Here is a 24,490-nt window from a genome sequence, read left to right as displayed (position 1 = left end):
TCGTTTCTCTCTCCTTTCCTCGGACTGGCATAGCTGATTCTTTGCCAATCCTCGGGTTTGGAGTGGAGGACAGGACATCAGAGTAAGTCTGTGTTAGGCATCTAGCTACCTTGGGAAATGACTTCCCAGTTAGTCTAGTTGCTGTTCAGGACGCTAGTCCTCCCTAGCCACTTTAAGGTTATTGTTTTACAATTTCCCCTTTTCCTGGCCTAGCAGACAGTCCTGTACTAAGGTTTTCTAACTGGAAGATAAGTTTCTTCCTTGGTTAAAATCCTTAGTACAAGATTCTGTTCTCTAAGAGTGTGTCCTATGGGCGTTCTCTTTTACCTAACCCAATCTGGGGAAATGATTTCCCCTACTTGAGGTTACTTTTGAGATCAGAATCATTCAGGTTAGGTAATTCCTTAGGGTATTACCTTACTTATGGACTTTTTACCCCCTTCCCCGCTATCTCTTTTGTGTTGGATGAACCTTCACCCTTATGGCCGTGGTCCTACATATGTCCCTATGGGTGTCTGTAGAACTGGCCTGAGTTTCCCTGTCGACTGCCGGCAGGTAACCTCATATCTTTGAGTGTGCCCTCGAGTCCTCCCTTGGACTGCCTTCCATATACCTTATGATGGAATATGGTTGAGTGGAAGCCCGAATTTAATTCCCTCTTCCACTGGCACACTCTTTCGGGATGCTGGCCGGCATAGCTGATCCTTTGCCGTCCTCTATCCTTACCTTTCTCTCTGACTTTCTTTATGGGCTAGCCGCCGGCAGTTAGTTCTGCCGGCGTCTATATGGATGGTTAGGCCGGCAGTTCACTGCCTCCTCTTGCCTTGGACATTGCTGATCGATGTGCCGACGGCAAGTATCCTATGACCGGCTGCCGGCAACTGTGCTGCTTGCCGGCAGCCGGCCTGTGCCTTCCATCCACTATATTTTAAGATAGTATTTGAGCCCAGTCAGGCCGGCATGTGCCGGCAGGCCCGGCAGGTGCCGGCTAGCCCAGCGAGGGCCGACCGGGCCGGAAGTGTCGGCGGGACCGGCAATACTGACAGCATACTGCCGCCAGCTACTGCTGTGCCCTGGAAAACCCTTTTTCCAACCTACATGTGGTTCTTGGTCAGTCATTTGTGAGACCATCATTTAGGAGTAATGATTCTCTCTTTTATTAATGGTTAAATTCCATTAGATTTATCCACCATATTGTGCATAATGGAAGACGTGCCAAGAGGACACTTTATATATCTTGGATAATTTCTTCCAGTAATCAATTCTTAGGAATTGCTTAGCTCAATATGGGAGGAGGTCATAGCAAGTGGCTGGACAGGAAGCACATGTAGGTGTCTTTCCTACCTATAGCTTACCCTATCTAAGCTAAATATAATACTTAATTTAAGTTGAAATCTGAAGATTTCACAGAAAACTCATTTGTTTTTCTTTCTTTACAGGAGGAGCATCCCGAGTGCGGGAACAACTTTTGTAGAGTCCGTAGCAAGAGCTTTTGCGGACATGGAGTGTGCAGGGCTCACGCTCGCTGTTCTATCACCAAAGGGGTTCTCAAGTATTGGGACCCGCAGGTATGTGCCATTTGTGAAAGTTTGGTAAAGGAGGCTTTTGATGAACAAAAGACTCTAGAGTCTAGGGATGCAGCTAGGGATACGCTGCGTAAATGGGTCAGGGGTTTTCAAAAAAATGCTTCGGGCCCATACCTTCCTAATGCTAGGATGAGGGACTGTCTCTTCCCCAGAGCTCATGATGATGCAATTATTCCCCAGACGAAACCTGAGATCCCCTTGGTTCAACTTCAGGTCCAGCAGACCCAGGAACCTGACGTTGCGGATACATCGGAGGGTATCCATTTGGACGACAACATGTCTGTCGTCTCCGAGGAGACGGAGAAGAATCTCCTCATGGAAGAGTTGGATCAGGAGGCAGTTGCCCCCCCCCTGAAGAGAATGTTGAGATTGCCGAAGTAGCTTCGGTTTCTTCAGCTGTAGTGGCCGATCCGGCACCATTAACTTCCTCTCAACCACCTCAGCTCGATTCGATCACGAGCACTCTTCACTCCTTGATCTCCATGGTGCAGGACCTACAGAAGAGGTCGTCCGAGAAGGAAGCCACCTTTCGGACAGAGATTGAGCAGTTGGTGTCTTCACGTTTGACCCCGAAGAAGCTGAACGTGAAGGGCCTTCCCGTTTTCTCTGACGTTAACACTTGGAGGTACGCAGAGCATATGCCTATGTCAGCAGGCAAAATTTTCCTCTCGGAGAAACTGGGCACGGTACCAGTGGAGGAAATCGAGTTCTGGCCCAGCAGAGGGGCCTATCCGGACTGTTACGTCCGCCTCAGAAATGAACCAGCGTCTAAAGAAGAGACGGAGCCCAAGGAGACAATTGTCCTTGAGCTTGCTAAAGCACAAGCCTTATTTTCTAAAACTTTGAAAGAGAGGTCTTTCACTAGTTCGAAGGTGCCGGCTCTTAGCAAAAAACACCCATCGTTTGTTGCTGACCCCCAACGCGCTTTTCCCTTTATGGATAAAAGGTTCAAAGCAGCTCTGAAGGCCGTGGAGGCAGGGAAGCCTTGCCCCACATTAGAAGAAAGCAAGCCTTTCTCCCTTGCTTTCCCATCAGACGACAAGGACTGGAAGGATATACATGTCACCTTCACAGTCGGGAAGCTGGAGGCCGATATCGCTGGACATCAGTTCAACGAAGATCTCCCAAAGCTGACAGATTTTCTCTTAAAGAGAGAACACGAGACTAAGGAACGCCTGGCTGCTTCCATGTCTCTCCAAACAGGGCTAGAGACGATGGCTAGTATCCCTGATACCCCGGATATGTACATGGTCTTCGCCAAGGCTCACTTGGCTACGGTAACGAAGGACCTGTACAACTTCATCAAGGCCAGAAGGGCCTGTAGGGAGTTCGTGTTTGCTTCCGCTTCCGTTAAACACGAACCTAGGAAGCTGATAGCTTCTAACATCTGGGGAAAAGACCTCTTCCCGAGTGAAGGGGTCAAGGAGGTTGTAGACAAAGCTGCCTCGGAAAATAGAAATCTCCTTTCCAAGTGGGGCTTATCTTCAAAACGGAAATCTTCAGCTGACGAGGGTCCCCAGCCGAAGAACAAGTCTAAACGACCTCGCTTGCCCTCTCGGCCAAAGCAGCAACAGCTTCCCATGGCCACGGTGCCCCAGACGGTGGCACAACCCACCACCATCTTTCAACTGGTGCCCCAAACTCTGGCATCTCAGTCGCCAGTGTTCACCCTAGTTTACGAAAGGCAGGCTACTACTTTCAAGCCAAAGTCTCGAGGTTCCTTTCGGGGTTCCTCTAGGCGCCCCTTCAGAGGCCGGGGCAACAGAGGTGGTCGTGGCCAAGGAGGTAAATCCTCCAGTCAGCACTCCAAGTGAGATGCTGCCGGTAGGAGGGAGACTTCTCCATTTTCAGGATTGGTGGACCTTCGATCCTTGGGCCCACAGCCTGATCAAGAAAGGACTGGGCTGGGGTTGGAACTCAACCCCACCAAGCTTTCCTCAATTCTTCCAACCATCAACCCCAGTTCTGGAAGAATACGTTCAAGAACTACTGGACAAGAGAGTCATAAGGAAAGCAAAGTCCATCAAATTCCAAGGAAGGCTATTCTGTGTTCTGAAGAAGGATTCGGAAAAGCTCAGAGTCATTCTGGACTTATCACCACTCAACAAGTTCATTGTGAACAACAAGTTCAGAATGCTGACGCTTCAGCACATAAGGACCCTTCTGCCCAAACGGGCATACACAGTCTCCATAGACATGACGGATGCTTACTGGCATGAGCCAATCAACCGTCAAGTTTCCCCCTACCTAGGGTTCAAGCTCCAGAAAAGAAAATACGTTTTCAGAGCCATGCCCTTCGGTCTGAACATTGCTCCAAGAATATTCACAAAGCTTGTGAACGCAGTCATTCGACAACTACACCTCAAGGGTGTCCAGGTGATGGCCTACCTCGATGATTGGCTGGTGTGGGCAACATCCAAAGAAGAATGCATGCAAGCCTCCAGAAAAGTGATTCAATTCCTAGGGTTCAAGATCAACCTGAAAAAGTCTCGTCTTTCTCTTGCTCAAAGGTTCCAGTGGCTGGGAGTTCACTGGGACCTACAGTCACATTGCCTCTCTTTGCCCACAGCAAAGAGGAGGGAGATAGCAAGGTCTGTCAAAAATCTTCTTCAATCTCGAAGAATATCAAGAAGACAACAGGAGAGAGTGTTGGGGTCTCTCCAGTTTGCCTCTTTGACGGACCCACTTTTGAGAGTGCAGTTAAAAGATGCATCAGGAGTCTGGAGAAAATATGCTTACAACGATCGAAGAGATCTACGAAGACCATTCCCAAATCGTCTGCGATCCATTCTCAAGCCATGGTCGGAAGCAAAGAACCTAAGAAGAAAGGTACCCTTGCAACCACCTCCACCAGCAGTCACCGTTCACACGGATGCCTCGAAGGAAGGTTAGGGAGGTCACACTCATCGTCGGAAGGTGCAGGGAACCTGGTCTCCACTCTTCAAGTCCTTCCACATAAACTTTCTGGAAGCCATGGCAGTTTTTCTATCTCTGAAGAAACTGAGACTTCGCTGCTCAATCCACATTCGCCTGGTTTTAGACAGCGAAGTCATAATGAGATGCATAAATCGACAGGGCTTAAGATCGCCTCAATTAAATCAAGTGATGTTGGCCATCTTTCATCTATCCAAGAAGATGAAGTGGCACTTGACAGCAGTCCACCTCCAAGGATTCCGCAATGTGACAGCGGATGCTCTATCCAGGATCAACCCGATAGAGTCCGAATGGTCCCTAGATGCAGGATCATTCTCCTTCATATTGAACAAAGTCCCAGGACTGCAAGTAGATCTCTTCGCAACGAGTGACAACAAAAAACTATCCCGGTATGTTGCCCCGTACGAGGATCCTCTAGCGGAAGCAACGGACGCGATGTCCGTGGATTGGAACAGATGGTCCAGGATTTACCTGTTCCCACCAACCAACCTGTTGTTGAAAGCCCTCGACAAATTGAGATCCTTTCGGGGGAGGGCAGCGATAGTGGCCCACAAGTGGCCAGGCAGTGTCTGGTTCCCTCTGATAACAGAACTAGAACTTCAGACTTTAAGGGAGGTCAGCTTTTCAGGGGAGAGACTTCTGGTTCGACGTTATCCATGAAACAGATAAGGGCGAAAATCACTTACTTTATTCGCAGAGCGGATCCTGACAGTACACCCGCAGGTCACGATCCGAGAAAAGTTGCCTCGTCTCTAAACTTCTTTCAGACTATGTCGTTTGAAAACCTGCGTGCCTATACTGGTTGGAAGTCTTCCAGAGTATTCTTTAAGCACTACGCGAAGCAATTACAAGATATCAAGCTTCATGTGGTAGCTGCAGGTAGTGTAATAAAACTTGCTGCTTGATTACTGCAAAGGACAGTGCACTAATAGGGACTTTTAGTGAAGGGTGTACATGATAGATTTAGGTATATCATGATAAGTATTGTGTTGTTAAAGACACTATGAACTGTTTTATCTAACTAGGTGACCTAATGCATAATAATTTGACACAAGTGCCAGTATTTTATATGCTAGTGTTCCTGGTAATAACATTATGCAGTGAAATATTTTATTTCTTTGAGTGGCTTTTGTTTCTCTTTCAGATGAAACTTATTCATTTTTGTTATTACTGTTATGCTTTTTTTATGCAATATGTTTAGCATAAATATATTAATTCCTATCATGATTTCTGTGTTTCTTGTAAATAAACAATAGAAGGAATCTTTGCGTCTCTTTCGCCTCAAGATTTTATAGATCATGTATATCAGAGCATCTTTGATCTTCTTAGGACTTTGTAAGGCTAATGTCTTCTCTTTTATGCAAACAGGTAAGTTTGGTTGTACTATGTCTATTTTACTGTTTTATGATCCCTACGTGAACATAAACCCATCTGTCTAGATCCGGACCTGGGAGGTACAGTATTCTATTCATTACCTATTAGTACAAACTATGCTTTACGTATATAAGGACACAATATACTTCTGCTTGCTAATTGTTCTTTGAACTCACAATTTTCAGGTTTTTTCCTAGAGTCTATATAGACTTTTCCCTGTAGGGGGCAGGAAGAGCTGGCATTTGGTATGCTCAGTTGATTGATGTATTATGGTAACATCAAGTGTCTTTGGTCTTGGCGACCAGATAGAAAATAGTTAATTCGAGATAACGGCACTATTATAAATCCACAGATACATTAATGCTCTGGTAAACTTCCATCAGCACGACATAGCCTAAGCCCAAAAAACGGATTTTGAGCTAAGTGAAAAATCTATTTTTGGGTGAAAGAGCCATGTTGTCCTGATGGACCCACCCTCCTTTAGTAAAAGGATATGAATCCCTCCCTTTGGTACTGTATCTGCAACACCTACGAAGCTACAAAGAATGGCTTAGGTGGCGCCTCGCAGTGGCGATTGGGCGAACTATTTACAGTACATTAGGAGAATCAAGTCTTTACATTTTTAACGATTCTCCTATTTTCTTGCCACCTTTCCCTCTCGAAGTGAAAATCGCTATTTGGGGTGTAAATAGCTGTGAGATGTGTCAAGATACGTCCTTACGCGATATCCCTTTGTGAATTTTTAAGGGATATTCGCTCCAGGAGTTAGAATTCTGGATACCTTCGGTAAATTCTCTGGGATATATCACTGTAGTCACATATAACCTAGGAAGCTACTTATGAAGGAACTTCCATCAGGACGACATGGCTCTTTCACCCAAAAATAGATTTTTCACTTGCTCAAAATCCGTTTTTTGACTGAGCACCATAAAGATTCAGACTTGCCTCGTAAATCTTTTGTTCTATCCAAGTAGCATCTCAGAGCTCTTACTGGGCATAAGACTCTTTCTACCTCTTCTCCAACCAGATCCGTAAGATTTGGAATCTCGAATGCTTTGGTCCAAGGCTGAGAAGGGCATTCATTTTTGGCAAGAAAGCCTAATTGTAAGGCACAGACAGCTTTACCATTACGAAACCCAACGTTTTTGCTAAACGCATGAATTTCACTCACTCTTTTGGCTGTTGAAAGACTGACCAAAAATAAAGTCTTCATAGTAAGGTCTTTCATAGAAGTTGAACCCAGTGGCTCAAACCTGTCGCTCATAAGATACTTCAAAACAATATCCAAATTCCAGGCTGGAGAATCTTGGTTTCGTTGTTTTGTAGTCTCGAAAGACTTGAGAAGTTCTTGCAGATCAAGGTTTCTATGCCTAAACACAGTAGCTAACATACTCCTATAGCCTTTAATAGTAGAGGGGGAAAAATTGCACTTCCTTCGAAGATATAGCAGGAAATCCGCAATTTGAGCTACAGAGGTACTGGATGAGGAAAGAGAGTTGATTCTACAACACTCTCTAAAAACCTGCCACTTAGATTGATAGACTTTGATAGTCGAAGTTCTTCTTGCTCTTGCAATGGCTTGAGCTGCCTTCTTCGAAAAGCCTCTAGATCTAGTGAGTCTTTCGATAGTCTGAAGGCAGTCAGCTGAAGAGCGTGGAGATTTTGATGGAATCTTTCCAATTGGAGTTGTCTGAGTAGATCTAATCTTAATGGAAGTATTCTTGGAGTGTCTATCACCCATTCCAGTACCTCTGTGAACCATTCTCTTGACGGCCAATAGGGAGCCACTAGGGTAATCCTGGTTCCTTTGGATGTTACAAATTTCTGAACTACTTTGTACAGGATCTTGTATGGTGGGAAGGCGTACAGATCTAGATTGGACCAGTCCAAAAGAAACGCGTCTATGTGGACTGCTTCTGGATCCGGAACAAGGGAGCAATATGCCTCTAACCTCTTTGTCTTCGAGCAATACGCCTCTAACCTCTTTGTCTTCGAGTTTGCGAAGAGATCTATGCATGGGGGACCCCAAAGACGCCACAGGCTCTTGCACACATGAAGGTTGAAAGTCAACTCTGTTGGAAGGATCTGACCTCGTCTTCTGAAGCTGTCTGCCATTACGTTTTTCTCCCCTTGAATGAATCTTGTCAGCAGTATAACGTTCCTCTCTCTTGCCCACACAAGGAGATTCTTTGACGTCTCGTACAGAGATATCGAGTGTGTTCTCCCTTGCTTTGAGATGTATGCCAATGCTGTCATGTTGTCCGCATTGACCTGAACCACTTTGTTGGTGACTAAATCCTCGAAACTTTTGAGGGCTAATAGAACTGCTAACAACTCCTTGTGGTTTATATGCAAGGATTTTTGGATCTCTGACCATAGTCCCGAGACTTCTAACTTGTTTAGGGTTGCTCCCCATCCTGTGTCCGAGGCGTCGGAGCATAACACAAGGTCCGGGCTCTTTACTGATAAGTCGAGACTTTCCTGGAACTTGTTTGGTTCTTCCCACCACCGAAGGCAGTCCTTGATGGGGTTCGTGATAGGAATGGACATCGTTTCTAAGTCCCTCTCCTTGTCCCAATAGCTGTTGAGATAGAATTGGAGAGGACGAAGATTCAGTCTTCCTAGTGGAACAAATTGTTCCAAGGAGGAGAGGGTTCCTACAAGACTCGTCCACTTCCTTGCTGAGCATACTTTCTTGCTTCAAAACGATCTTAGTTTCAACTTGGCTTGCTCTATCCTTAAGGGAGACGGGAAAGCCCGAAAAATCTGACTCCGTATCGTCATCCCCAAATATAAAATCTCTTGAGATGGAACCAAGAGAGACTTTTCCTTGTTTACAAGGAGACCCAGTTCTTTCGCAAGGTCCAAAGTTGTCTGAAGATCCTTCAGGCAGTGATTGTTAAGAGTGCGCTCTGAGAAGCCAGTCGTCGAGATACAGGGAGGCTTTTATGCCCCTTGAATGGAGGATCTTTGCCACATTTAGCATGAGCTTCGTAAAGATCTGAGGTGCTGTGCGAAGGCCGAAGCATAGGGCTCTGAATTGGAAGACATCTCCCATGAAGATGAACCTTAGGTAAGGTCTGAAGCTCGGATGGATAGGGATGTGGAAGTAGGCGTCCTGAAGGTCTAATGAGACCATCCAGTCGCCCTTCCTTACTGCTGCTAGCACTGACTTCGAAGTCTCCATAGAAAACTTCGTTTTCATGATGAACTTGATCAGTGCACTCACGTCCAGAACTGGACGCCATCCCCCCAAGTTCTTGGGTACCAGGAATAGACGGTTGTAGAAACCCGGTGAACAAATATCCTGTACCTTCTCTATGGCCCCCTTTTCTAACATAAAGAGATACTTGGTTCGATAGAGCTTGTCTCTTTGCCTCCTCTCTGTATCTGGGAGAGAGATCCACAGGAACTAAGACCAGAGGAGGGCTCCCTTGAAAGGGGATCTTGTAACCCTCCTTCAAGATCTGGAGAGACCACTGATCTGCTCCTCTCTTCTCCCACGCTTGCCAGAATTTGAGTAGTCTGGCACCTACTGCCTGAAGGCAAAAGCAGTCAGACTCTGCTTCGCCCTGCTCTGAAGCCTCTTCTCTTACTCCTTCTAGCATCAGGTCTGGAACTACCCCTGCTGGAAGATCTCCCTCGAAAGGGCTGGGAAAGCTTGGGAAAAGCTTCTTCCTTAGGCTTGTGACTGGTAAATGAGGGAGGAAGAGCCTTTCTAGCTGTCTTGGAGACAAGATCCTGAGTAGCCTTTTGAGCTAAGGCTGCAGAAATCTCCCTGATAAGTTCTTGTGGGAACAGCAATGGAGAAAGAGGCGCATACAAAAGCTCGGACTTCTGGAAGGGAGTAACCCCCAGCGAAAGAAAAGAGCAAGGTTGATCTCTTTTCTTAAGAATACCTGCAGAAAATAGAGCTGCTAGTTCGTTAGATCCATCCCTCAAAGCTTTGTCCATGCACGACATCAAATGGACCAGGGCAGAGATATCCCCAGCGTCTACGAGGTTTGAGAAATCTCCCTGGGCAGAGGCAGGAATCCCCAAGCCGAGAACTTCTCCTGTCTCGTACCAGATACTCGACCTCGAAGCCAGTCTAGCCGGAGGAAAGGAAAAAGCTGTCTTTCCTAAGGCTTTCTTAGACTGTAACCAGTCACCCATCAATTTAAGAGCTCTCTTAGACGAGCGCGATAATACCATCTTAGTAAAGCGGGCTTTCCCAAGAGTAAACTCAGACGGAGGTGAACGTGGAGCCACAGGCACAAAAAAGTCTGAGAACTCTTCCGTATAAACTTTCATTAGTTTTTTCAGATCGGCAGAATGACGGAAAGAAACTGAGTCCTCGTCTTCTGAAACAACATCGAACTCCATAGGAGAAAGCTGGCCTTCTACTTTCTTCTCTTGCAACGTTCCTTCGGGAGCAGTAGGGTTAAGAGAAGTTTCTCTTTCAAAAATATCCTGAGTGCCAACAGCAATAGAAATAGGCTCATTGCGAATAGAATCAGGCGGCAGTGTCGTTTGCGGCTCATCCGAACGCTCACGATCAGCTCGATCGGAGACAAGAAGTTCCTGCACTTGAACTGTATCGATGTCTTGAAAAGAGTGAGTCTCATTATCGTAATCCAAACTAACATCCGAAATATGATAAAGGATAGGACGATCAGGATCATATTCTGAAAAACGCTTGCCGTCAACTCCTGACAAGCGTTCGGTACTATGAACCGCTTGTTGTTCAGCGACTCGTTCAACTGTTATCCTTTCGGAAACACGACCTGAAGGACGTTCACTAAAATAATTAGCGGAGAGAGAGACTTCCTGAATTATGGGACGTTTGACAGCCAGTTTGTAAGGACGTTCAGCAGCCTGTTCCGAAGGACGATCGGCAGCCTGTTTCGTATGAAGTCCAGGAGCCTGTATCGAAGGACGTTCGAAAGACTTTTTCGAAGAACGATCACCAGCCTGTTTCTCAGGACGTTCGGTAACACGTTTGCAAGGACGTTTAATAACCTGTCTAACAGGACGTCCGACGTCTTTCTTTAAAGAACGTTCGAGCACACTGTCTGAAGGAAGGATCTCCTTGCTCTTGTAAGAACGTTCACGTTCAATAAAAGAACTGTCGACTGCGGACTTAGGAGAACGATCACTATCACTTCCTAAAGGACGTTCATAGTGGCTAGCAGGAAGCTTAGATCCTCGATTACGAGGGCGTTCGAGAACACGTCCTAGTTCGCTGTTTCGATCACGACCAAAACTGTCACGTGTGCTGATATGAGATTTGTCGCTATGCTGGTAGGTTTGCATAAAGTACGAGAGCCTGCTTTGCAAGTCTTGAAGCATGACAAAGTTAGGATCCGAACGTTGTGAAATCGGTGATGAAATCACAACGTTCTCCTCATCGCTAAATGGAACAGAGTGCCTAGAAGGCGAAAACCAGTCTGAAGGTTGCTTGGGAGCTTGGAATGAGGTTAAGCCTGATCCCGACTGCATAAAAGGATCCTTGGAAACGTCCAGCGTTCTATAAGGACGTTTTATTGGAGGACTTTCAAATGGCTCTGGAGTATCCTCGTGACTACATCCAGGTCTTGAACTAGCAGGACGTTGATAGCCCTTATCAGAGGTCCTTTAAGAGGTCTGGAAGCAAGCTTCCAGCCTCTTTTAGGCAAGGGGTCATCCGACGACGACGAAAAACACTTAACCTCACCTTTCCATTGGTGAGGGCGAACGTCCTGGGAGGCGCCCACAGGTACGTTCGAGGGGACGTCTGCTATTAAAGCCTCTCGTCTCCTTTCGCCTTTCGACATTTCTTCTCCCAGGGGTTGGGGAGCTTGGAAGAGGTCTAGGACTAGGAGGACGACAGACACGAGCAGGCACACCCTCCACTGCACTTAACTTCACTGTACTTGCACTTGCACTCTCACCTTTCAATTGTTGCACATCGGACAGCAACTGTATTCTGTCTGCAGCCAAAGATTCAAATTCAGCGCCAAGAGCTTGAATTGCCACTAGCATATCTTTTAGTGATGGTTCATTAGCAATTGCAATAGTGGGATCGGGATCTACCACTACATGTGAAGGAATAGGATTAATGACATGGGAAGAGGAAATATCTCTAGATGAGCGAGAAGAACTACGCCTCAATCTATCCCTTTTGAGTTTACACCTGTACCTATCAAACTCAATCCATTCATGCTCTGACAGTAAAACACATTCATCACAGCGATCACCTAAATCACACTCTTTACCTCTGCATACAACACAGAGAGAATGGGGGTCAAATGAGGCTTTAGCCATACAGGTCTTACACCCACTACTCGAAATTAACCTAAAAGTTATGGGGGGGGGGGGTGGCCATTTTGAAATTTTAAAGAGAATTCAGACAAGCAAAGGTTAAAAATCTTCTAATCCAATCAAAATCAAGAAATAACCAAAGCGAGATCAATAACAAGCGGGAGTCAATAACCAAAGATTTGTACTTCACCAAAGAAACGATCAGTAATGACGGAGTAGAATTCACATGTCCCCGCTAGCGACGGCAGGGAATATATGAGGGTCACTGGAATGGTTCCCAGGTACCTCGCTAGGGTGCAGGGATGGCACACCTGGCTATCCAACTGGCGGTTGGCGCGAGTTTCGAATTTTCTGCCGTTGACGTCGGGGACGTAAGCTATATATATAACTACCGGGTAAGTCTTGTGTTTAAAATTTGGAAGTAATTTATATTTTTCCTTATAGGGGAATTATTTTCGGCGAAGCTGAAAGGACGAGCCATTGGAATTTAGCGAGGGTTAACTACCAATTCCGCTAGTTAGCAGGGGGGGTAGGGGGTAGCTAAGTACACCTGTGATTGTGCTTTACTTTGCTTGGAGGTAGGACTTTGACTGGGGACAGGATTAGCAGGCAAGTATGTATACACAGCTACAGGTTTGTATCGTTAGGAAAAAATACAAATTACTTCCAAATTTGTCATTTGTTTCGTAACTGGAGTACAAATCAATGCTATTTATAGGGGTTGACTCACCCAATAGGAGGGTGGATGTCCCTGCCAATTTGGCTTTTGGCCTTACCAGGGGTTTCCATATTGTGTATGTTAGTGCACAAATAAGGAGACCCTAACACCTCGCTAAGCCTCACAAAGCATGATCTGTGGCCTACACAAGCTCTGTGTTGAGTTACTAGCACTGTGACTGTCAAGGTATAAGTTATTCCAAGTCTGTACGAAATAACAGAGTTGACTAAGACATTCCCAATACATGTTTGCCAGGATATGGGGACCTAACAGTATTGGAACAATACTAGGTTACACAAGGGAGCCATGGTTTACCTGCAGCGGTTGAGGTCAGCTTATGCAGTGGACCCAGCATGCTGATTTCCCCAAGAGAGAGGAGGATGAAGAACCTGCGTCACAGTAGTTTCTTTTGAAGGCCAGGGACGTTAGCTACGCTCGACATCATGCGCTCCGGGTTGACGTATTGGAGGAGGATCTTCACTCAAGAGCATGGTCAATGACCCTGCGAATCCAAGCAGAAATGGTGTTTTTTGTTATCCTCCTCTTATTTCTACTCATGCTGACAAAGTGACGGCAATAGGGGTAGCGCCTCAAACTTCTTACTTGGCATATTAACAGATGTTGTAGGACATCGGTTATAGAGCAGAGCCTCGTTATCTGGAAGAAATCGAACCTAGGATCCGAAACCCACAGATTCTAAGTCTTGGCAACAAATTCAGGGATGCATCTGAAGCTCAACGCTCCCCCTCCTCTTGAGTGGGCAATGTTATACAAGATCATGCAGCTCATTGACTTGTTTAGCTGAAGCCAAGGCAAGTAGGAACAACGTCTTCAATGTATGGTGATGATCTGTTGTCTGGTGTAATGGTTCGTAGGGAGGCCTCTTAAGGGACCAAGGAAACCGACCCACGTTCCAAGGAGGAGGTCTCACTCCAGACTGAGGACAGATAAGTTTGTAACTGTAGGAGGAGGGAAAGTTCCAGTAATGAGGAAATATTCACTCCTTTCAGTTTAAAGGAGAGACCCAAGGCTCAGTGATAGCCTTTTACTGAAAGGTGCATTTCCTCCCGCAAATAGCCGAAGAATTCCGTTATTGGTGGAATAGTGGCATCAAGTGGAGAGATACTCTTTCTACGACACCAACCACCGAAGACATTCCACTTTGGTAGACGGATGCTGACTATCTTCACAGACATCCAGACATCTTCTGCGCAACTTATTGCAAAAATTCTCTCTGAGTGAGGAGATGCTGGATAGTCTCCAGGCGTGAAGACGTAGTGAAGCTACTCTTTTGTGGAAAATGTTGGCATGTGGCTGTCTGAGTAGATCGTGTTGTGGAGGAAATTCTATCAAAAGTTCTGACAGGAGCTGCAGAAGGTCTGGAAACCATTCTGCGTGATGCCATAGCAGAGTTATGAGGGTCATTGAGAGGTTGACCGATGTTCTGGCCTTGCTGAGTACTCTTCTTATCACACAGAATGGGCGGAAGGCGTAAATGTTGATGTTGACCCACCGTTGCTGGAATGCATCTTACCAGAGAGCCTTGGGGTCTGGAACTGGGGAGCAGTAAAACGGGAGCCTGAAGTTCAAGGGACGTAGCGAACAGATCCACAGTAGAAGAAGAACCCCACAAAGTCAGGACTTTGTTGGCTACTAGATGATCCAAAGACCATTCATACTCACTATCTGAGTTGCTCTGCTCAGGTTGTAGGTGAGCACATCCCTTTTGCCGGGGAATGAAGCGAGCTGATAGTGTGACCGAGTGGACTTCTGCCCATCTCAGCATCTCTACTGCCAGATGGGATAGGGGCTGCCAAAAGGTACCTACTTGCTTGCTGATGTAAGCCCTTACTGTGTTGTTGTTCATTATTACCACTGAGTGACCCGCCAGGAACTGATGGAACTTTTGAATGGCCAGGCAGACGGCCTACAACTCTGAGAGATTTATGTGAAGGTACTTTTCGAACTCTGATCAAAGGTCTGAAGTCGTGTGATGCAGCACGTGGGGCCACCATCTTTCTTTAGATGTGTTGGAATACAGCATCAAGTCCGGGAAAGGACGAGAAGATTGACACCCTTCAGCAGATTCTCGTCTGTCACCAACCACTCGAGATCCGTCCGTTCCTCTGGTCACACGGGGATCAGAATGTCCCGGGAATGGAAAGCCTGATTCCAGTTGGGATTTAGTCACCATTGGATGGATCATATCCTGAGGCGGCCATTGAGAACTAGACAGGTCAGAGACGATGGGTGTCCAAGGAGACACAGTTACCTCTGAGCTGGGAGCTTTTCTTGTCTGAGAAAAGGTCTCACGACCTTCCTCAGCCTCATTACCCTGACGTCTGATAGGAAAGCTTTGTGGAGGTTTGTGTTTATCATCATGCCTAGGTACTGTATACTAGTCTTTGAGTGGGATGCATGGATAACTTCTCGAGGTTTACCATGGTCCCCAAATCTTGGCAAAGCCTCAGAAGTTTGTCTCAGTGCCGACTAAGGGTTGCAACCGAGTCTGCTAGAATCAGCCAGTTGTCCAGGAAACGTAAGAGACGAATGCCAATTCTATGATCCCAGGATGACACTAGGGCGAACACTCTCGTGAGGACCTGGGGTGCTTAATGAGAGACCGAAGCACAACACCTTGAACTGGTATTTCTTGTTGTCTAAACTGAATCTCAGATACTTCCTTGAAAACGGATGGCTTCAGATCTAGAAGTATTCCTTCTTTAGGTCCAGCGTGCACATGAAGTCCTGAGGTCTTACCGGTTGTCTGACCTCCAACATGGTGTGGACTTCAGCCCAAAGGGACAGCTCCTTTGTGGATCCCTTCGCATAGGAGCTTGCTGATGCTGGGGTCTTGACCAATGGGGGAGAGATGTGTCAACAGGACGCGATACCCTGAAAGTATCACTGAGATTGTCCAGGGTTCGATAGGAAAGGGCTTTTTAGACACCTTGTAGTCTGTTACTGCAGTCCTGTTTTGCCGTTCTCGAAGTTGCCAAATGTGGACTGCTTGACACCCTCTGTGGGTTTTGTAGTCCTTGATAAGGGCTTTTTAGGGTTCTTGGTCTCTTTACTCGGATAGAAGACCTCTAGTACTGAAGGTCTAGTGCTATAGCTTAGACAAAAGGATGGAATCCTCCTCGGGTTTCTAGGCTACTATGTGATCCCTCGGGACTTCCTTAATGAGCGAAGGCTGCTAAGAGTCTGATAAGGACTCTTCCCTGTGAGCGAACTCAGTCTGAACTGATGGAGAAGTGGGCCAGGCAACGCTTGACCTTACCTTAGACACCATGATGGGAAATCAACACAATACTGTGTTCAAAATAGAAATAAAGTTCTACTGTATCTCATACGGAGATTTAACCCTATCTCCTTCAAATGAAAGACCAGGTTGCTCCCAAAAATACCGCCAGAGGTTCTGGTGATGTTGTTCCTTAGAATAGTGCCGTTCTGCCAAACGTTGACGATGGTCAAGGGCTGGTTTTTGTGGCTGCTGTGCAGTCGGAAACTGCTCATGAGTATTCACTTGTCGACGAGCTGCTGATGAGGACTGCCTTCCGCCTGCCGATTGTTTAGTGGATTGGCGCGATGGAGAATGCCAAGCAGCGAGGAGTTAGTGTTGTTTGCCTTCCGATCTCTCTGGAGAACGTTGTGCAAAGGGTGACTGGCGAGTAGTTAAGGGCAAGTGGCGAGCTGTCGATGGCTAGAGGCGAATCGGCAATTAGCAAGCCGAAGATGAGTAGAGAATGGTTACCATTAGCGCATGGCAAATGGCTAACCATTACCAAAGGACGAATGGCTTACCATTGGCAAACAGCAAATGGGTGGTGACTGACGAGCAGTGAAGGCTGCCTGGTCAGTTGGTGAGTGGTGATCTGCCATTGATCAAAAAGCTGGAGGTGAATGGCGAACCGATAGATAAGTGCGCGAGCAGCTAACCATTGCCGAATGGGGAACGGCTGCATGCCAAGTCATGGAAAGATGAGCGACCGGGTGGCTGGAACCAGCTAGAGTCACAAACTGGAGTCTGCTGACAAGCAGGTGAGCGAGGAGAGTTAGTCTGACAAGAGCTGTAAGGATGACGAATGACAAGACCGAGGAGAATCTCAGGTCACAGGCGAAAGGTGATCTGTGAGATGCCTACTGGCGATCGGTGATCGGCGAGCTGGAGATCGACAATTGGCAAAAGCACGAGGAGACAATAGGCGACCGGCAACTAGCATAGTGATCAGCAATCGCTGATCGTTGAGCTGGTAAGGCTGGCTGACGGTTGGTGTGCTGACGATCAAAGCGCCAGAGATTGGCGATCATCGCTTTGGAGATCTGAGACGATCGTCAAACGGATGATTAGAGTAAGGTTCGACGATCGGAGATTGGTGATCTGCGAGATAACAATTGGCGATCGTCCAGCTAGTCATTGGTGAGCTAGCAATCGGCGTGCCAGAAATCAGCGATTGGCGCTTCGGAGACCTGAGACAATCGTCAAACGGATGATTAGAGTAAGGTTCAACAATCGGAGAATTGATAATGATCGGCGATCGTCGTGCCAGAAATCAGCAGTCGGTGAGCTGACTATCGGGGAACAGTGAGCTAGCGATCAGCAAGCAGGCAATTGGCTATCGGTGAGCTGGAGATCAGCTATCGGTGAGCTGGAAATCAGCGATCTGTGAGACTGGAGGTCAACAATCTGAGACAGACGAGCTAGCAATCTAGCGATTGGCAAGCTAGCTATCAGCAACCTGAAGATTGGCTACCGGTGAGCTAGAGATCACCGATCAGCAAGACTAGAGGTCAACGATCGGAGAAAGACGAGCTATCGGTTGGCGAACGGTGAGCTGGCCGTCAGCGATTGGCGATCGACGAGCTAGCAATCGGCGATACTGGAGGTCGACGATCGGAGAAAGACGAGCAGGAGATCGACAAACATCTGAATGATGATCTGGAGAAGGGATATATCATTTGGAAGGGTGAACATCCCCCGTTAGAGAGCCGAAGAGGTGTCTTTTCGCCAAAGGCTAAGGAGCACTTCTAAAGTGAAGCAGCGGAGGAGTACAGTGGTTTTAACGACCATGATGATAAACACCCGAAGGGCCAGGAGGATCAGCAAGCTGATCAGCAGCAGCAGACCTCCGAAGAAGTGTCTCTATGAGTGGCCCCTCTCGCGAACGAGAAAGGTGATCACTCGCAGGAGAGACTTACCTCAGACTTTGCTCCGCCCCGACGGAAGAGTCCACTCAGCATGGGGGGGGGGGGGAGGGGGACTTAGGTTTGGGCAAAGAAACAGCAACCCCAATCGGCAATCAATGCAATGAGATGCAGAAGATGAAGGGAAGTTTTCCCTTTGAAGGGAGGACATCCCAAAACCTGGGGAACATAACTCTCCCTCAGAAGGGAAAGTAGTCCAACCCCTGGAGGCGGACCTCCGGGGAGCACTCTTTCCTTCCCATCAACAAGCCTTGTTCAAGTTGAAGGTCTGCATTGAGCGCTACCCGAGAAAAATTAGCTGGAGCTAGTTCCTCAAGGTTAGCATGCTGAACAGGAGTTGCCACAGGGGCAGGAGAACAGTACAGTGATGGCGCAGTGACAGAAGATTCCACAGGAACGAACGGTACTGCTCTTTTACGTCGGCTATCCTAGCCGGACAAAGAAGTACGGCAATGCTAAATGAGGAAAAATAAAACAAATTTTGTAACAAAAAACTTCCCAGGGAGGAGTACCTAGTCCGCGGATGGGAAGAGAACAGAGACAAATTAAGGACTGCACACTCCCTTCCCTGGCCGACATCAATGGGAGAGGGAGAGCAGCAGTGTAAAAAAACTGTAACAAAACAAGAACTACAGTTAATTAATTCAGCCGAGAAAAATAACTACAAGGGAGAACCACTCGACGAAGCTGAAAAGTTAAATTACAAAGTGTAATAATTTTACTTAATGACAAAAACCATTTGGAAGCGCAAGCTAAACCACGAACGGGAAACGTGTTCCTCCCGCAGAGTATTCTGCCGGCCGCCCACTTAAAGTGAGCGACGTTGACCTTGAGAAAGAGCAATACCAAGATCGAGCTTTGAAAGGGCCGCACTCTCTTCCCCAAGCAGCTTCCTTCTAAGAACATGTAGAGGGGAAGACGATAACAGCTGAACGGAGGAGTATCCAAACGATCACGATATCCCTGCGGCGGCGGCCGAGGTACATAGAAGGCCACCCATCAACGGGATGACCGATATCCAAAGGAGAAAGGTTGGAAGAGAAGGTTCTTCGTCGTTGAGAACCTGCCGTACTAATACTGGTACGCAAACCGCAACATTCACTGTAAAGAAAGCTTACAATATATAGAAAAATATTAGGAATGTTTTCAAATCTATAGAGAAAACCTAAGATAGGGATTAACCGGTGATGAAGTGTGGGACAGAGGTAGATGGAGAAAGCTGACCAGAAACATCGACCCCACATAGAAGTGGGAAAAAATGTAGACAAAGACGAAGAAGAAAAGCTAAGATAAAAAGACAATGCTTAATGGCAGTCCAAAAATAGGCGAGGAGGAAGAGTGGCAACAACCGCTCTCCCTCTGAGCCAAAAGTAAAGTGAAGCAGTCAAAGGTGTGCGAGTGAGAGGGGTAGCTAGCTAACCACCCGCCGCTAACTAGCGTAATGGGTAATTAACCCTTGCTAAATGCTAATGACTCGTCCCTAAGTAATACCCATATAAATAGTGTTGGTTTGTATTCCAGTTACAGAACAAACAGAAGACTTAAGACTGAACAAAAGTGGAGTGACTACTAATTAATTATAGTGTCCAAACCCAAAAACCTAATCTTTTTACAATTTCAAGGCAGTATATATATGACACCTCTAGTTCAAGGGAAAAATCATCACTCATTGGGTTAAGCATATATTTATAACAAGAATAAAGGTACCTACACTATCAATTTAAATAAAAACACCACGAAAACTTTGATTTTCCTGAATTAAATTCTTACAATAATTTGCAAAAAATTTTATGCTTACTATGCTTATCAATAATTAAATTTTATCAATATAATAAAATTATCTTGATTTTTCTTTCAAATAAATAACTATATATGCTTGTAAAAATTATTCCAGTCTCATTGCCATGCCTTATTAAACAATGCAGACTTCTACAAGCTAAAAGTTGTTTAAATACTACATAAAATAGTTTTTTGTTAATGCATTATCCTATATAATTTTGTTAGAAAATAATTAGCAGAATACATCAAAAGTTAGGATTTATGAAATAACTTCAACAAAGGTTGGATATAAGTAAAGCGTAGCTGTATACAGTACTTTTGTTAGCTTCAAAAGAGGAAAAATTTAATTTTAATGTGAAAGCTATTGTATTTCAAAGCTATAATCAATACCTACACAATACAGTACATTCCAGTTTGGTGGAGTGGATGTGGCTAATCTCCCATAACCACAAGGCAACAACAAAATTTGATGAAATACACTGCTATAAAACATAATTCAGAATTCTACACTTTTTAAGACCAAGTAACAAAAGTAATCTTTAATGATCTTTTATAAAACTTACAGTGAGTTTTCTTCTTTTGTTGTATGAAGGCCAGGCCTGTGGCTCCAAAATGAATCTGCCCCCCGGATTGAGATTATAAAAAATACGGCGAAAAAATCTCTTCAGACCAGCATCTCCCCAGTTTAAATGGATCCACTTTGTGATGCTAAAGCAAATGATAACATCAAATTCTGGCCTGACTGTTTCCAACAATTCATCGGATTCCAAGACATAATTTGCCTGAAACAAAGAATAGATAGGAACTTTTATTAGTAAATACAATTATGTAATCACATTGGAAGACTCGATGATGGCCCACTTTCCAACCAACGGCAAATATAAGGTTAAACAACCCAATCGCAGAATGAAATCTTTTGAATCTACTATTTTTAGTCTGACCCATATTTATATTCCTATGTACTGTAACAAGTTATTAAATATGATGAAATATATTTTTCAATAATAACCCTTCAACTAATATTATGAGAATTGTGAATGTTATACAATAATGTTAAATCCTTTATTAACAATAAAAATTGAGACTTCACAAGAAAATAAAGTGGCTTTTTACACAAAAACCATTGTTGCATATGCAGATGATGCTACTCTCTTTGCATCAATTCCATCCCCTGAATGTAGACCTGGGGTTGGTGAATCCCTTAATAGATATCTAGCTAAAATTAGTGCATGGTGCAAGTTATGGGGTATGAAGTTGAATCCTAACAAAACTCAAAGTATGATTGTAAGTAGGTCAAGGACGGTGGCTCCTCAACATCCGGATCTCAGTATTGATAATGTTTCTTTAAATTTGTATGACTCTTTCAAAATTTTAGGTGTGATTCTCGACAGCAAATTTACTTTTGAGAAACATATAAGGTCTGTGTCTTCTTCAATTGCACAAAAAATTGGCTTATTGAGAAAGTCTCTTAAGATATTCGGTTATCAATCTATTCTGAAGAAGTGTTTTAATTCTTTTATTCTACCTTGTTTTGAGTATTGTTCTCCTGTCTGGTCTTCAGCTGCTGATTCTCATCTTAATTTGTTGGACAGAAACTTACGGTCTATTAAATTTCTTATTCCTGATCTAGATATTAATCTCTGGCACCGTCGTTCAATTAGTTCATTATGCATGTTGCATAAGATTTTTCATAACTCTGACCATCCTTTACATTCAGATCTCCCTGGACAATTCTATCCTGTTCGTAATACTAGGCTGGCAGTTAATTCTAATAGCCAGGCCTTTTCCATCATAAGACTCAATACCACGCAGTACTCTAGAAGTTTTATTCCAGCTGTTACCAAGTTGTGGAATGATCTTCCTAATCGGGTTGTTGAATCAGTAGAACTTCAAAAGTTCAAAGTTGGAGCAAATGCTTTTTTGTTGACCAGGCGGACATGAGTCTTTTTATAGTTTATATATGACATATTTGTTTTTGAAGTTGTTCATAGTTTATATATGACATATCTGTTATGACGTTGTTACTTTTTTTAGAATGATTTACTGTTAATTTGTTCTCTTCAGTTATTTATTTTCTTATTTCCTTTCCTCACTGGGCTATTTTTCCCTATTGGAGCCCCTGGGCTTATAGCATTTTGCTTTTCCAATTAGGGTTGTAGCTTGGATAGTAATAATAATAATAATAATAATATATAAAACAAGTATTCAACCTGTGGCAGACAATATATTTAGCATTCATTTACCTCCTGTGTTATTCAAGGATACAAAATTCAAATATTGACTAATAAAAAATAGTCAGGTTAATTCAAGAGATAAAGAATCCAAACAACCTAACTTACAAATCTACACTCATACAGTATCTGATTAAAATTGAATAACAATCTTTATATTGATCCCACAAAAACAAACTTCTTATTCTAATCATGTCTTATTCCTGCAATAGGAGCTGAACAAATGAATTTCTAATTAAACACAACCAAAACCACAAAACCTTCTCTTTTAGGGCTTTCTACTATTAGAGTGAACCATGTCATTATTTAGTTTAATTTATTGTCAAGGCAAACTAGAATAAGCAGATTAAAGTACAATAAGCAAATCAGGAGAGCTGGACAAACTAAATTACAAGTAAAATCATCATAGTTTAGCTAAAATACGGCATTTCTCTACTCAATAAATGTCATTTCTGCAATGCATCATCTTAATCATCACTGACAATAACAGTCTGCTTCTCATAGACACAAATCTTTGAAACTGATTTGTATGCTCTTCAGCTTACCTTCCTTAAGTAAGTTTTCGTAGATAAAGCTATGCAAGTAACTGTGTAGAGCCTCAGGCAACCAGGTTTGTAATGTTATGTTCATCTACAGTATTCCTAGTGGTTTTAACAGTCCTAGTCAAATGTATATTTGAAAAAGTTGCTCATGGAGTTTGTTGGGATCAGACCAAGGGAAAGGAACACAGTTTCAAAGTATAATTTAACAATGCTCAAACATGTTAGCTACTAGAATTTTACAGGTGAGGAGGTATGTTCAAGTCCACCTTCCTTTGTGCTTCAAGAGTACAAATCAAAATCATATTCAAAATTAAAAAATATCCAAAGACAAATCTTCAGAATGTAAGGAGAGGAAAAGGAAGTGTGGCAAATCTTTAGATTAGCTACCAAGTTAAGATATTAGTCAGTTGTACATAGAATATTGTGGTTGTTCTTTACAGCCCCTACTCTACAACAAAACACTCAAAAACACTGTATTGTGTGATCACACCACAAAGCCCCTTCCCCAGAAACAAGACAAATTTGGAAGTAATTTGTACTTTTTCTAACGTACAAACATTTAGCTTAATAGGGATTATCTTTCAGCAGAGCTGGAAGACTAGCCGTTAAGACTTTAATGCGAGGTGGCAACCACCCAATCACTAGTTAGTGGGAGAGTGGAGGGGGGTGCCTGGGATCACTGGGTACCTCACTCACTCACACAGTGATATCTTACCACTTTTGATTCAAGCAGGACTTATGGGGGCCAGGTGATGGCGGGACAATTTGAATAAATAGCTAAAGGTTTGTAGATTAGGAAAAATGCAAATTACTTTCAAAATTGGTCATTTGTTCCTACACTGACAAACCTAACGCTATTTAATAGGGATGACTCACCCTTTATGGGGGCGGTAGTTCGACCACTGGCTTGGTCATTGACCCGGGTTTTGACCTGTACAGGTTAGACTGTAACTAGGATAAACCTTCTCAACTCGCTAAAAGGAGACAACATTGTATAATAAGCCCGTAGTGGCCTGAGCAACCTGTGTGGTTGTGAGGAACTGGTAATATGACTGTCTAGGTAAGAATATTCCGAGTTTAAAAATAAGCATGCTAAGTATTCCAGAATTGATAGGGAGGTCAAAAGAAAAGCTAGAACTAAGTGGAGAGAATATTTAGATAGTAAAACAGATGAGGCTGACAAAGCTATGAATTCAGGAAGTGGCTATGGTGTAAGAATTGCTCACAGAATTATTAATGAAATCTCTATGGGGGCAAAGAAGAGGCATATACCCATCAAAAAGAGAGATCGATCTGTTATAACAACAGAAGAAGAAGAAAGGCAATGTTGGATTGAACACTTTAGCGAGGTTATGAATAGAAGATATGAAGGGAATAATTTGATTGATATACCTGATGCTGATGAAGACCTTGATATGCCCATGAATGAATTCAATGTGTTTGAAGTTGAAACTATCCACAAATGACTAAAGAGATGGAAAGCCCCTGGATATGATGGAATAACTGCCTAGATGATACTGGCCAAAAATGAAGTGATTCCCAGAGTACTTACAAGATAATTTTGTAGAATGTGGCATGAAGAGGCAAAACCTGATGAATGGGAGTTGAGAGTGTTGTTTGAAAATGGCAAAAAAAAGAGGAGACCTGACTGATTGCAATATTTACAGAGGCATAACACATGTGAGTTATGAAAATATATAGTATGCTTATTCTAAAGAGACTGGAGAGAAAGATTGATGAAAAGCTGAGAGATGAACAAGCAGGATTTAGAAGATAGAAATTTTAATTTTGAGACACATTGTACAGCAATGCAAGAAGAGAGACTCTTTAGCTACGGTA

General features: G+C 44.2%; 1 protein-coding gene across 5 annotated transcripts in view; it reads right to left on the bottom strand.

Annotated features, from left to right (window-relative positions):
* Window positions 1-24,490, bottom strand: part of LOC137616443 (7SK snRNA methylphosphate capping enzyme-like) — a 180,501-nt gene that overhangs the window by 15,847 nt on the left and 140,164 nt on the right. For all 5 annotated transcript variants that reach the window (XM_068346196.1, XM_068346195.1, XM_068346197.1 and 2 more), the window contains one exon: window positions 20,442-20,660. In XM_068346196.1, coding sequence (XP_068202297.1) covers window positions 20,442-20,660 — 219 coding nt within the window. The remainder of the gene's footprint in view (window positions 1-20,441; window positions 20,661-24,490) is intronic.

The sequence above is a fragment of the Palaemon carinicauda genome, chromosome 22 (genome assembly GCF_036898095.1).
Source record: "Palaemon carinicauda isolate YSFRI2023 chromosome 22, ASM3689809v2, whole genome shotgun sequence".
NCBI lineage: Eukaryota > Metazoa > Arthropoda > Malacostraca > Decapoda > Palaemonidae > Palaemon > Palaemon carinicauda.
The sequence above is the reverse complement of the archived record's forward strand: the minus strand, read 5'-3'. Positions and strand labels throughout refer to the sequence as shown.